General features: G+C 45.0%; 1 protein-coding gene across 7 annotated transcripts in view; it reads left to right on the forward strand.

Moving 5' to 3' along the window:
• The window catches only part of TRPM8 (transient receptor potential cation channel subfamily M member 8), a 72,842-nt gene that overhangs the window by 44,878 nt on the left and 14,913 nt on the right, over positions 1 to 13,051 (forward strand). The window contains exons 12-20 of one of the 7 annotated variants that reach the window (XM_054070548.1): positions 470 to 588; positions 923 to 1,213; positions 2,244 to 2,339; positions 3,210 to 3,339; positions 6,031 to 6,176; positions 7,438 to 7,550; positions 8,021 to 8,237; positions 10,710 to 10,801; positions 11,783 to 11,924. In XM_054070548.1, coding sequence (XP_053926523.1) covers positions 470 to 588; positions 923 to 1,213; positions 2,244 to 2,339; positions 3,210 to 3,339; positions 6,031 to 6,176; positions 7,438 to 7,550; positions 8,021 to 8,237; positions 10,710 to 10,801; positions 11,783 to 11,924 — 1,346 coding nt within the window. The remainder of the gene's footprint in view (positions 1 to 469; positions 589 to 922; positions 1,214 to 2,243; positions 2,340 to 3,209; positions 3,340 to 6,030; positions 6,177 to 7,437; positions 7,551 to 8,020; positions 8,238 to 10,709; positions 10,802 to 11,782; positions 11,925 to 13,051) is intronic. The other 6 variants (XR_008450515.1, XM_054070551.1, XM_054070549.1 and 3 more) reach the window with 6 other exon arrangements.

Below are 13,051 nucleotides of genomic sequence, written 5' to 3' on the forward strand. Positions count from 1 at the left end.
ATCAGTCAGCAGGCCAGGTAACCAGTGTGAGTCTCTACCGCTCCAGCTTAGCAGAACTGGTATTTGGTGAAGGTTGTTAGGCGCACCTCGTCTTCCTCTCTGTGCGTGGAGAAAGCCCCTGATCATTATAGCTCCTCGTGACATTCCTTGTGTAGGGCCCCAGTGGGAATTCTGCAGATTATCTTTTGTGTAGAGGTTGCAGGACACTGGAGAGCTGAAGGAAACGTGCTGATTTGGGTTGATGAGGTGCTTCTAGCAGCTGGTTTGTGGCCTATGTTGGACCATAAATAAGTCTCTAAGCCTCCAGCATCCTTTAAAGAACAAACAGGAGTGTGTGCATGAGTCTGGGAAAGACATTTCACAGGGGTCCTGCCAGGGGTAGAGCACAAGAAGCAGAGATAAGTAGAAGTATTCCAAGAAGCTTTTCAGTCTCTGGTCTTTTACCTGGAGCGTTGTTCCTCCTCTGCAGCTTTCAGCACCAATGAGCACGACAGAGATAACTGGAATGGGCAGTTGAAGCTGCTGCTGGAGTGGAACCAGTTGGACCTGGCCAGTGATGAGATCTTCACCAACGACCGAAACTGGGAGGTACAGACCATTTCCATCTGACTACAGTGACCCGGGGCAGGGAAGAAGTGGGGAGAGAGAGATTGTAACAGCAGCCGCTCTCTCAGCACCCCAGCCTCTGTGAGGATAACCAAAAGTGTCTGTTCCTCCTTGCACTGATGGCAAAGGTTATCTGCCTATGCCAGAAGCGCTCTAGGCCATGCAACAGAGGCAGTTGCGTACAGAAAAGAGGGATTCTGATGAAAATGTGGCAGTATGGAGGGAAATGTGGCAGTTAGGCACATATGTCGGGCCCTTAGGTAAGCTTTGCGTGTCTTGCGTGCTCCCTGATATTTGCTTTTCCATTTCTTCCTAGTCGGCTGACCTGCAGGATGTCATGTTCACAGCCCTAGTGAAAGACAGACCCAAATTTGTCCGTCTCTTCCTGGAAAACGGCTTGAATCTGAGGAAGTTCCTAACCACAGAGGTCCTTAGAGAGCTGTACACCAACAACTTCAGCAGCCTGGTGTTCAAGAACCTGCAGATCGCAAAGAACTCTTATAATGATGCACCGCTCACGTTTGTGTGGAAAATGGTTGAAGATTTCCGAAGAGGTGTCAAAAGAGATGACAAGAATAGCAAGGATGAGGTGGACATAGATCTTTCAGTAAGTGATGAGCAGTTTCATTCGGCTGAGCGACCGTTCAAAGGAAAATAGCAAAAATTACGCTTCGTTTCTGGTGTAGCAGAATTTTAGTGGCCTCAGCATGTTTTACACTTAACGTACTGTCCTGTTTTACAATGCGTCTAATGGTCTTTCAACTATAAGAAAAATGTGTGAGTTTATTTGGGTGTTAAGTTAAAAAATTGTCTGTTAGAGCAATCAGTGCACTGGTTACACTTATATAAAAATATGCTTATATATAAATTCAGAGTCTGGACTCATATTTTGCTTTAGATTCTCGTGTCTTAAATCTTGATCAAGACCTGAGTTTCAAAACTGGAACTCAGGCATCGGATAGACTTTTGAAATCAGGTTTTGAGATGCAGTGCAACACGTGTGCCATTTGGGGAAAGCGTGGCTTGAAAATGCTCATTAGCATTGAGAGTTTCCACTAACGCTTGTGGTTCTTACAAGTTCTGTTGCTCAGGATTAATTTTGTGATAGCTTTACCAACCCTTGTTCCTAACTGTTCTAATGCAAGGAAGACGGTGATACAGAAATTCCTCTGTTTTGTCACGTTCGTGGTCTTACTTAAACCCTATTGGTATAAAGTTAGTATATAAATATATATAAAGTTACTGCTTATACCCTATCGTTATAAAGTTAGTGTTCCTTTTGGAGGGTGATAATCTTTTTCTCTAAACACGGAGAAACTGTGAATGAGGCAATCTGAACTGCGTGGATTAAAGCTGAAAGTGAAAGCAGAAAAGACAATTGACCTGAATGTCTTTTAATACCGCCTTCAGGAAAAACTGGGAGGCTGATGCTTCCCCATCAAATAGGAGAATATAAGGCTTTATTGAAGTATGAACTAATTACATTAGTGTGACAAGTGCCAGATAGCTGAGAGAGGATTGTTGGGCTGACTGTAAAACGAACAAAACGTGAGAACAAGAGTGTCAGACGAGGGTTTGTTCCAGTTGAAAACAGTCAACTGAGCTTAGATTTGAGAAGTTGTTACTCTTTCTTTCAGGATGAGTGTTCTATCACGAGGCATCCGTTACAAGCTCTGTTTATTTGGTCAGTTCTTCAGAACAAGAAAGAATTGTCTAAAGTCATTTGGGAGCAAGTAAGTTGAATTCCCCTTTATTTCTTTTTGCGAACGGCACAGTGGCATTCCTTGTCTTCGGTTTGTAGGCCTTTGAAGGCTCTGGATCCATCTTCAAACACAAAACCGCAAGGGAGAATTTCTAGATGACTCTGTAATGTTGCCCATTTTGGTTTTGGGTGTGGATTTCATACTTTCCTTTCCTAATGTCGTGTGACTCAGCAGTCCAAGCTATCATTTACTTATAGTTGTATGTGCTCAACCTCGGATGCAGAGTTCCCACTCATTCCACAGTATGGATGTGTTTTGATCCCAGGTATTTGATTGCAATCTGTATCTAATTTAGATTAGACAGCACATTTAGTTATTAATGTATCAAATATATAGTTTGCTGACTGTAAATGTGAGGGTAATGCAAACAAAGCTGATGGATGCTCCAACTCAAGTTGATGTTCGTGTCTGAAACAGTGCTTCTTCCTTGTACGAGCGGGTGCGCGTTTGTCTGGGTGAACAAAATGGAGTGTTCCTTCTATGCGGGTGTGGATGTTTGGAATGGAATGGGCTGATGTAATCTGGGTACTTTGGGGCACACGCAGCTGGTCCAGACCAACGGTGAAAATGGTTGTGTAGCTCATGGCCGAGCAGACCTTCCTTTGTCAATCTTCAGCCAGAGGTGCAAAGCTGATACATAACTATGAAAGGACCTTTTCAGACTGGTCACCAAGTCATCACGCCAATACACTGATGGTTACCACTCATTCTGTGGGACTGGATCTTCGTTTACCAGCCTTGACTGGAAACTGAGCAGCTGCAAAAAAAGGGGGATAACTTCTGAAGGCTATTACCTCCCCTTGCCAGAGGGCTTTGTGTGACTTAACTCTCTCTCCACAGACCAGAGGTTGCACTTTGGCAGCCCTTGGGGCCAGTAAGCTCCTGAAAAGCATGGCGAAGGTGAAGAACGATATAAATGCTGCTGGTGAGTCCGAGGAACTCGCTAATGAGTATGAGACCAGAGCAGTAGGTAAGTGCCTTCTTTAAGTCCTTTTAGAGATTTAATCAGAGGCATCAGGAAATAGTAGTTTTCCAAGAAAGGAAACTACTTTTAGTGATCTCCAAGTCTGTTGTGTAGCAATGATTGCATAGTGATGTTTTTATTTCATGCAGAAAAACAAACCCTTCTGGTTTTGTTCAACAATATGCAAGGCAAGATGATTAATTCAATTTGCCTGAAATGCTACCCAGAAGTTCAGACTGAGTTATAAAGAAGAGAAATGACATCTCGAAAGGAAGTAGAAAAGCTTTATTTAGAAAACCAGATATCTAAATGCTTCCTTTGAATGTCAGAATGTGTTTTTACTGCTTGGAAATATCTTCCGCACCACCTGTTCCCAGTAGAAACTGTGGGTCCTGTTTGGACTCCAAAAGTGGGTGTAGGATTGGTAAACAATTTCTTTCTCTGGGAAGAAAAGATACCCAACTCTGATGGCAAAGCTGAAGAAAGACACCCAGACATTGCACAGAGAATCGGGAATAAGAGAAGCTTTTTGCATAAGTGCTGGTGCTGCTGAGATTGAGAAGAGCTATTGTCCAGATTTGCGGCAGTACTTTTGGGGACTGAAGAGTGAAAAGTGACTGAATTCCTAAGTTCTGAACTGCAAAATCATTTACGTTCCTTAGTCTAAGACGACAGCCACACTGTCGCTCACTGAGAACACAGGTGTAGCTCAGGTTTTTTAATTCCTTTGTATAACTTTCAGTTTCTTCTACTGCAAGGGCTGTCAGTAAGTCAGAATTGAGCCCTGCATCTCGTGCGCTGAAGTGACCGATAGTTTCTTATGTTGTGAGTGTAATTAGTGCCAGGAGTGCAAGGGGATGTTCTCTTCACTTTGAAGGCTTCCCTTTTCTGGAGCCACGGTGGTGATGTTTCCTCAGTATCTAGTTATTTTGCAAGTTATTCTGAGAAACATGAAATGAAAGCCAGCGCAGTTGGCAGATATCAGAGCAGGGAATAATTTCTAACACCCACAACTTAAAAGTCCAAGCTTATCTGTGGAGCAGGACCTTGGTTCCTAAACTTTAATCATGGAATCATTAAGGTTGGAAAAGACATCTAAGATCATCCCACCACACCAACAACTCAACACCACCATGCCTACTAAAACACGTCACAAAGTTCCACGTCTACACATTGTTGGAACACTTCCAGGGATGGAGATTCCACCACTGCCCTGGGCAGCTTCTGCCAATGCTTCACCTCTCTGCCGGTAAAGAAAATTTTCCAAATATCCAATCTAAACCTTCCCTGGCACAACTTCAGGCCATTTCCTCTCATCCTATTGCTTATTACTTGGGAGAAAAGACCAACAGCCACCCTACCACAGAACAGTGGTTCTGTAACTGCATTGCAGCTGTCAACCCCGTAAGTCAAGTTAGCTGATGGGTGAAGCGTAGCGGCTCCGCAGGCGGAATAGGGAGAGCGCAGCAGTGTTGCTGGCAAGGGCGTATGGAGACCTCTAGTCCAGTTGTCTTGTTGAGGTGGTGTTATCACCGAGACTAAATCGGTTCAGTCATGGCTTCATTTGGCCAGATCTTGAAAGTCTCCGCAGATGGATATTGTCTTATGGCTTTTGAAAGCAGATCATATTTATTCCTTTCTCTGGGGCTCATGGAGATCATATGGACCCACTGAACTTTGAGCTTTATTCCCATTTGTGTGTATATCAGAGTGACTACGAAGCTGTTTCACAGTCCACTAAGTAGTGGCACAAGGCCATATTGAAAAGATCTCGTTAGCACAAGGTATCTTCTACTTCACTGCTAAAACAGACTTTGTTAAGGGTATCTGCATCCCTCAGGACCGATTGTTTAGCGAGACATTGAAGAGTAATCAGGTCCCACTGAAGTCTGTCTGCATATCGCAGTGTTTGTGGTGACACCGGCCAAAAGCATTGCCCTGTGTGTGTTTCTTCGCAGCCACAACATCACAGCTGTTTTCAAACAGCCCGGGAAAATGTGCCGGGGGAGGGAAGAGCTTCTGGGGGATGCTGGTGTGTTTGGTAAGAGGCTGGATCACGCTCCAGGGCAGCGATGCTCTGTCACGAGCCACAAAAAAAGAGCTATTTCCAAGAGGAAAATATCCAGAGCTAGAAAGAGAAACAATTTTTCACTTTGTGTGTGGTTAGTGGCAAAAATCTGTGGGTGGAATAAGCTGCTTGTAGCTCTTCTAAAACAACTGTTTGCAATGCTTTTCACAGTGAAAAAAGCATTAGGTTCTGCCCTTTTTCTTCAACCCTGCCATTAATATGGGACTACTGGGACAGACTGTGAGTTATTAGATCAGTGCTAAATGAGTGAAAGGAACGTGAAGCAAGCAGATGTACTGAGTCATTTGAGTAGCAGAAGTTCATATTTTTCCAGTATTTTTTTGGTGGAGAATTCTGCTTAATGCTGTCTCTGTATGAGCTGATTTAGTAGTACAGTTGTCTTTCCAGGCGTGAATTCTGTTTGAAAGCTTAATACGTCTAAGAGGGGTTGTAAAGCAATGCACGCGTTGCTCTGCTTTGAAAACATGGAAAGAGCTCTTGTATCTGCATGCTTTAATACATGTATACAAGTATTGTATTTGGGAAGTCAGTGAAGCCAATTGCACTCAGGTTGGTGGGAAATCGAGTCTGAAGTTGGAGCTCAGCCTGGAACTGCCTCTCTCTTCCAGAGCTGTTCACCGAGTGCTACAGCAATGATGAAGATCTGGCTGAGCAGCTGCTGACCTATTCCTGTGAGGCCTGGGGAGGGAGCAATTGTCTGGAACTAGCAGTGGAAGCTAAAGACCAGCAGTTCATTGCACAGCCAGGAGTGCAGGTAATGCCATTGAAAATCACGGAGCGGTGGAATTGTTGGGTTGCAACAGACTTTTGACATCACTGAGTGCAACCGTACCTGTCCCCTAACGAACCGTGTCTGTGAGGACCTTGTCCACTCATCTTGTAAATATCTCCACAGCGGGGACTCACTGGGCAGCCTCTACCAGTACCTGAGAACCCTTCTGGTGAAGAATTTTTTCCCCAATATCTGAACCTTCCCTGCTGTAACTTGAGGCTGTTTCTTCTCATGCTCTCACTTCTTACTTGGGAGAAGAGACCAACACCCACCTGTCTGCAACCTCCTCTCAGGCAGTGATAAGGTCTCCCCTCAACCGTTCCTCCAGGCTAAACAATTCCGTCAGCAGGTCCTCTTAAGTCTTGGTCTCCAGCTCCATTCCCCTTCTCTGGACACGCTTCAGTCCCTCAATGTCCTTCTTGTCCTGAGGGGCCCAAAACCGAACACAAAGTTCAAGGTGTGGCCTCACCAATGCTGAGTAAAGGGGAAAGATGTCTTCCCTGGTCCTGCTGGCCACGCTGTTTCTGATACAAGCCAGGATGCTGTTGGCCACCTTGGCCACCTGAGCACGCTGCTGAAAAGAAGGTGCACAGATTACTGCAACTCTTGTCATCTGGGTAGCTTAAAGTGAATATTTGTGCTGTGAAATGCGATCTCCTCCTAACCGTTGTGTGAAAAGCCAATGCTCAGACACTGTTCCTGTGGAAGCGAGAGCTTTCAGGCAAGATTCCGCATCCCTGTGACCACTGAACTGCACAACTCGGCTTCTGCAGTGTTGTGAAGTGCGTCCCAGAGAGCCCTGACTGGGGGGGCAAGATGTGTGGTACCCCCTTAAAATAGGAAGTGCTGATTTGCCCACAGACACTAAATCAGGAGGAGAAGACTTGATTTAGGCTTAAAATGATAATGAGCTTGATAAGGACTGGCCAAAGTGACTTCTCCCTGGGCACAACTCCCGTGTACTCTGTGCGGTGCAGTGCCAAGGGCCTCATAAATCAGGTCAAGTCCTGCTCAGCCTCTCCTTGAACTCCTTGTCATGTAGAATGGGGGATAGCTGAACTAAGGAACCAACCCACTGTTCCTGGTGCGGAATGCTGTCTGTCCTGTATGAGAATCCAACTTATTTTGATACAAAGCTCAAAGTTTTCAGTTATTTTTTACTAGATCAAATGTTCTCTGGTAGCGTTCCTCGGTTATTTTCTTGCTTTTGGAACAAATGAGGGTGTTTTCTTGTTCCCTGCAGAATTTCCTTTCCAAGCAGTGGTATGGAGAGATTTCAAGAGATACTAAGAACTGGAAGATTATACTGTGTCTGTTCTTTTTCCCTTTAATAGCCTGTGGTTTCATCTCATTCAGGTAATCAACTGGCTTCTCATTGGCAGATGCAAAGTCAGTCAATTAATCATAGAATCATAGGATAATTCAGGCTGGGAGGGACCTCCAGAGATCATCCAGTCCCACTCTCTACTCTCAAGGTCACCTAGAGCAGGTTGCCCAGGACTGTGTCTAGCTGGCTTTTGAGGATCTCCAAGGATGGAGACCCTATGGCCACTCTGGGAAACCTGTTCCACTGTTCAGTCACTCTTAAATAAAGATATTTATTGGCTGAAGGAGCGTTTGATAGATTGTGTCCTCACTGATCTGGAGTCAAGGTGTGCCAATCTGCTTGCCTGCCTGAAGTCAGTGGATGCAGAATGGTGTTAACTTTAGGTATCACCCTACGCTAGACTTTGCACCCTTCTCATTTGCAAAATGATGAAAAGCACGAACGTTTCTAGGCATACGAACTGTGTTTTGAGACCTTTTCCCCTCTTTTAATTCCTCAGGAAGAAGCCTGTGGAGAAGAGTAAGAAGCTCTTCTTGTATTATATATCTTTCTTCACCTCCCCCTTCGTCGTCTTCTCCTGGAATGTCATCTTCTACATCACTTTCCTGTTGCTCTTTGCCTACGTCTTGCTTATGGATTTCCAGAAGGAACCCACCATCCTGGAGATCATCCTTTACGTGCTGGTCTTCATTCTGCTTTGTGATGAAGTGAGACAAGTAGGCAGCGCTTGCAGACCAAACAAGTTTAGTGCTAGATTAAAAGCCTTAACGTTTTCTTCCCTGCTCCCTATAGTGTACGGCAGTGCAGGCTGCTTCTATGCGACAGGGAAACAAATTCCTGGGAGATATGTTCAGGAAACTCAAGGCACAATGGTTTTTTTTTTTCCCTGCAATATTTAGTTCCGACTTGCACTCCGATAGCTGCAGTCTGCATGCACCAAGAGGAATGTATATTGCTTTGAGACTGTGTAGATAAGCTGATGCTGATGGAGATACTTCTCAGCAAAGTTTGGCTTAGATTGCCAAAGGATCCAGAGGTTAGAGCTATCTGATTTATCTGGATGCATGCCTCTAGATCCAGTGATCCCTGCCTCTCTTCTCCACATCCCAAACCTCTTTTTTTTTTCCTCTGTTTGACCTATCAGCAACATATCATTATGTATTTTCATTTATCTTTTAATCGTGACTACAATTTTTGCTAGTTTCGTGTAGTCCCAAGAGCCGGTTTCAGACTGTCAGCGTGGATTGTTCTGGTGTAGTTTGGGAACAGCATGCAGGATTGCTTTTGTAGCCAGCCACGTATTTATTCTTCTCCTTTCATTTGTGCGGGGTCACACAAAAGCTGCTCTCCACCAGGCAGAGCTCAGAGTAGTGGGATGATGCTGGGAAAGTTGGAGGGGGAATGGGTACAGTGCTGCTTTCTGGTTGTCCTGTAAGGCTTTAGATTCCCTGTGAGTGTGGCTGATCCGCTGGATCAAACCACCTGCACCAACATTTCTTACGTGAGCTCAAATGACGTGGCTGAGCGTTGATGGGACTGTGCCTCACCTGCTGCGTGGCCTCTTTCTAGTGGTGCCTTCTTTAGGGCAACTTTACTCCCTAAGGAAAATGAGGAGAAGTAAAAGACTCTGTTGCAGTGAAAACACTAAGGGAGTGTTTTCACTTCTAAGCTTCTCAGGAAGCTTCCTCCTTGGCTTCTTCTCACTGGGTGTGTGCCGGTCTGACTCTGCAGGAAAAATAGGATCTGTGTCCGAAATATTTTAAAAAAATAGTGAGTTGTCTCAGATCTTGTTTTCACATCAAAGAAAAAGTAAGAGTAACGTTGCCTGGGGTCCTGTCAGATAACCAGTTTTGGGGAGAAATCAGCCCTCAGGGTGGTGTGTCTTTGGAAATGACAACCACCAGGAGTTGTTCCATATTTCAAGCACCATTCGGATCTTCCGAATGGTGGAGCAGAACCATATCTGAACTGTGAGCCCCTGGCTTAAGCCTGTTTTCACTTCAGGTGGTCCTATATTTAACGAGCCAGAGCTATTTTCTGACAGGCCATTTAGAGCTGTCGTGGCAATAGTGAAATTGGAGATGCCTTTTTCCTGCTGTCTTCTTAGCCACGTGGGTGTAGCCTCCAGACAGGTGAGTCGGTAGACTTGTGGGGTGCGCGGGAAAGTTTTCTCAGATGGAGAAGGAATCTGGAAAGAACCCCTGTGCATGTTAACCCTCAGCAGCGATACCTCCTTGATATTTGAAGGACTGAACTGTGCTGCCATCTCAGTTGTTCTCACCTGTTTCTGCTTTAGACCAATAACTGTTTCCTTTCCTCCTTCCACCGTTATGCCCTTAAAGGAAGAGGTTGCGTTATACGTTATTATACATTATATTATATTACAGCTACATAATACAGCTGTAGTGCAGCGATGAAGTTATTGCTTTGTGAAAAGCATTTGGATTTTATGCATCTAGCTGGTCATATAAAACACCCTTTCACTGATAAGTCATGTTTGATTTAGGGAGCAAGGAGACACAGACAGCCCAACATCATGGGTGTCGGATACGCTGCCTCCACACAGTGCTCAACCTTTGGTACCCTGAACAGTAAGAGAAGTGCGTGTGGGTCCCAAGATGCTAAAAGTCCGGTAATAGTTTGAGCCTGACACCCTGGTAGCTGCCGCACCTGTCCAGCTTCAGCATCGCATCCCATCGTGTGGTGACAATGCAACAACTGTGCAACTGGAATAGCGAAGGGGGGCTCGCTACTCATAGCTCCTTCTGGGTTTAGAAGACAACTCCCTTTTGATCTCTGTTTCCTGTAAAAGTACAGAGAGCGGAATTGCCTTCCTTGGATATCCCAGTTATAGTGAGAGCCAATGATCAGCACTCTACTAAGCTTTGATTATTTCAATGAAAATGAAAAGCAGTTATCAGGGACTCAGTCTGTTTCTTCAGGCCTGGGTGGAGGTTTCTCCTCGTTAAGCTAATTGTTCTGAAGAGACGCCTCTGAATCGGACCCAGCATTTTGTTCTTGCACAAACTCCAGATCCAAGATGCAGTACCGCTCAGTCTGGGAATGGGCAGAGATTCTCCTTAGGCTCAATTCAGAAATAGAGCCAGGCAATTCAAGAACCAATTAAATCTGCATCTTTGATCAGGAGCATGTATGGTGGTTACTTCCTGCTCTTTTTTCCTTTCCAGTGGTACATGAATGGCAGTAAGTATTTCTCAGATCTGTGGAATGTTATGGATACACTAGCAATCTTCTACTTCATAGCAGGAATTGTGTTCAGGTGAGTAGTATCTTTCCTTGGTGGCCGTGTTATGGCTTTGCTTCCTATCTGAGTTTTGCCTACAAGGTGTAACAAGATTTTGGGAAACAATGTACTTGTGAAACTGTTTTACTTCGAGCTAAATGTTTCAAAGCAAATAAATACATAAAACAAAGTGAAGGGGGAAACATCTGCATGCAATGTTTTCCCTTTTCCTTAATGGAAGGTGAGTCTATCCTGGAATCTAAGGTGGCTCTCCTGAATTCAGATCTTTCTGGGCCAGCAGGAGAGCCCTTCTTAATGCTCAGGTTGGCACGAGCGTATTTAGAAGACGATGTTGGAAATCTGCTGAGGCTGGGATGCGCATGTTTAAAAGATCACGTTTGAAACGTGCTTAGGTTTCATGGCAATGCCTGTGTGACGGGCTGCGTGAGCGCAGCAGGCAAAGCTGCAGGGTCAGATGGCAAATACTTTAGTGAGAACTTCTTTGGCATTTTCCCTGACTCCTGTTATTGATTGTCCAGTGTAGTAATTTGGACTCTACGCTTTAGTGTGTTGTATTTAAAGGGACTATAGTTGTAGCTACAGTAGTTTAAGAGAATGCCATTAGCTCACGCAAGCTGTTTTACACAAATAGGTGAGTTAACCATGATGAAGAAATGATGGAAACACGTTTTTTTACAGCTTAGTTGTTCAATGAGCTGTAACTTACTTGTTCCTCTGCACAGCAGCGGCCACTGCGCTGTGGTGGTTTTGGAGGGCTGAGGGAGGAGCTGAAGGTACAAGACTTCTTTGCTGTTAATAGTCTTAGAGGGGAAGAGGAGGCACAGTTCTACCACCTGTCCTCAGGTGGGAGTGAGTGGAAGAGGGCACAGGATCCTGGGTAGCTCTGCTTTGTTTCCCACGTGCTCGCTTTCTGCTACACATTTCAGTGTATTTTTAACCGACTTCTGCGTGCCTTACCCAATGCTTCTCTTCCTTTTCTTTTACTGTCTCCATCAGGCTTCACTCTTCTGATGAAAGCTCTTGGTATTCTGGGAGAGTCATTTTCTGTTTGGACTACATAGTTTTTACTCTGAGGCTGATCCATATTTTCACAGTTAGCAGGAATCTAGGACCCAAAATTATTATGCTGCAGAGGATGGTAAGATTCTGCAGCTGTTCAAGGGAGTCTAAATAAATGATGTGATGCCTTGTTTTTCCTCAAGAGGGAAAATCACCACTATCCTGATGATGGCAGCACGTTTTTTCCTTTTCTTAAATGTGCTAAACAGGATTAATTAAGTTTTAAGTGGGAGCTAGTTATGAGCAGAGCCTTTTTCTTGCCCACCACGCTGGGAGAGAGAGAGTAAAGATCAAGCTGAAGAGGGGAAGAGGAAATTTGTTTCCTGGTAGCTTTTGTCTCCTGTGTCTCAAATGTTTTGGTGGTGTGTGCCATCACTCTTGTTGCTCACGTGAGCGTTCCCAAACAAGAAAGTGATGATAAATGGGGTAGGAGCAGGATTTCTTTCTTCTGCTGCATCCATCAGATAAGGAGCTGGAGAAGCAGGTGGTGAGGAGCCTCTTGTGGAGCAGCTGTGCTGATTCTTTGCTTTGTAGCTGGAGGGGATGTTCGCTAGCAAGCTGGGAAAGGTAACAGGAAGAGAGTAGGGTTCCATATCCTGCAGCTCCGGCTTGCTGCGGGTGTGGGGATGAGGAGCTTTGGAGAGCTGGAGTGTGTCTGCTTGAATCTGTGCCTGGCACTTGGAACTGATCTTCCCGCTCTATGCACACACGCCCACACGTATCTACTCCGTAGGAAAGAGATGTGAAGTGCCCTCAACGTGAGGAGTGGCGCGCAAAGGGCACATGACGTGAGTACTGCTAGATGTCCTTAGGAGAAGTCTTCCCCGTCTTCATTTCTGCAGTGGTTGGGTTGTCTTGTGCCGTAGCAAAGGGTTGGCATATATTGAATTTAGAAACCAGCTGTGTGGTGACCGTGGGAGTCACAGCGGGGTCTGCGTCTTACCCAGCAAGCCTTTGTTTTGGCTCGTACCACTTCTAGATGAAGTCTAGAGATTGCCTGGTCCTACAGAGCCTTATGATACAGAAGCAAATTGTTTCTGGCACATCTTTCTTGTTTGGCCTTCTTCAAAAGGGGCAAGTTTTTTTGAGCAAATCTAATAAAAATGTGCTTGAGATTAGAGGGGGGGCAGATCTCAGTGGAGGTGGCTCTGCAACAAATGGGAAAGCTCAGCTGGGATATTACCTTCAATTTTCCATGCATTAAGA

Source organism: Cuculus canorus, chromosome 6, assembly GCF_017976375.1.
Source record: "Cuculus canorus isolate bCucCan1 chromosome 6, bCucCan1.pri, whole genome shotgun sequence".
NCBI classification, from domain to species: domain Eukaryota; kingdom Metazoa; phylum Chordata; class Aves; order Cuculiformes; family Cuculidae; genus Cuculus; species Cuculus canorus.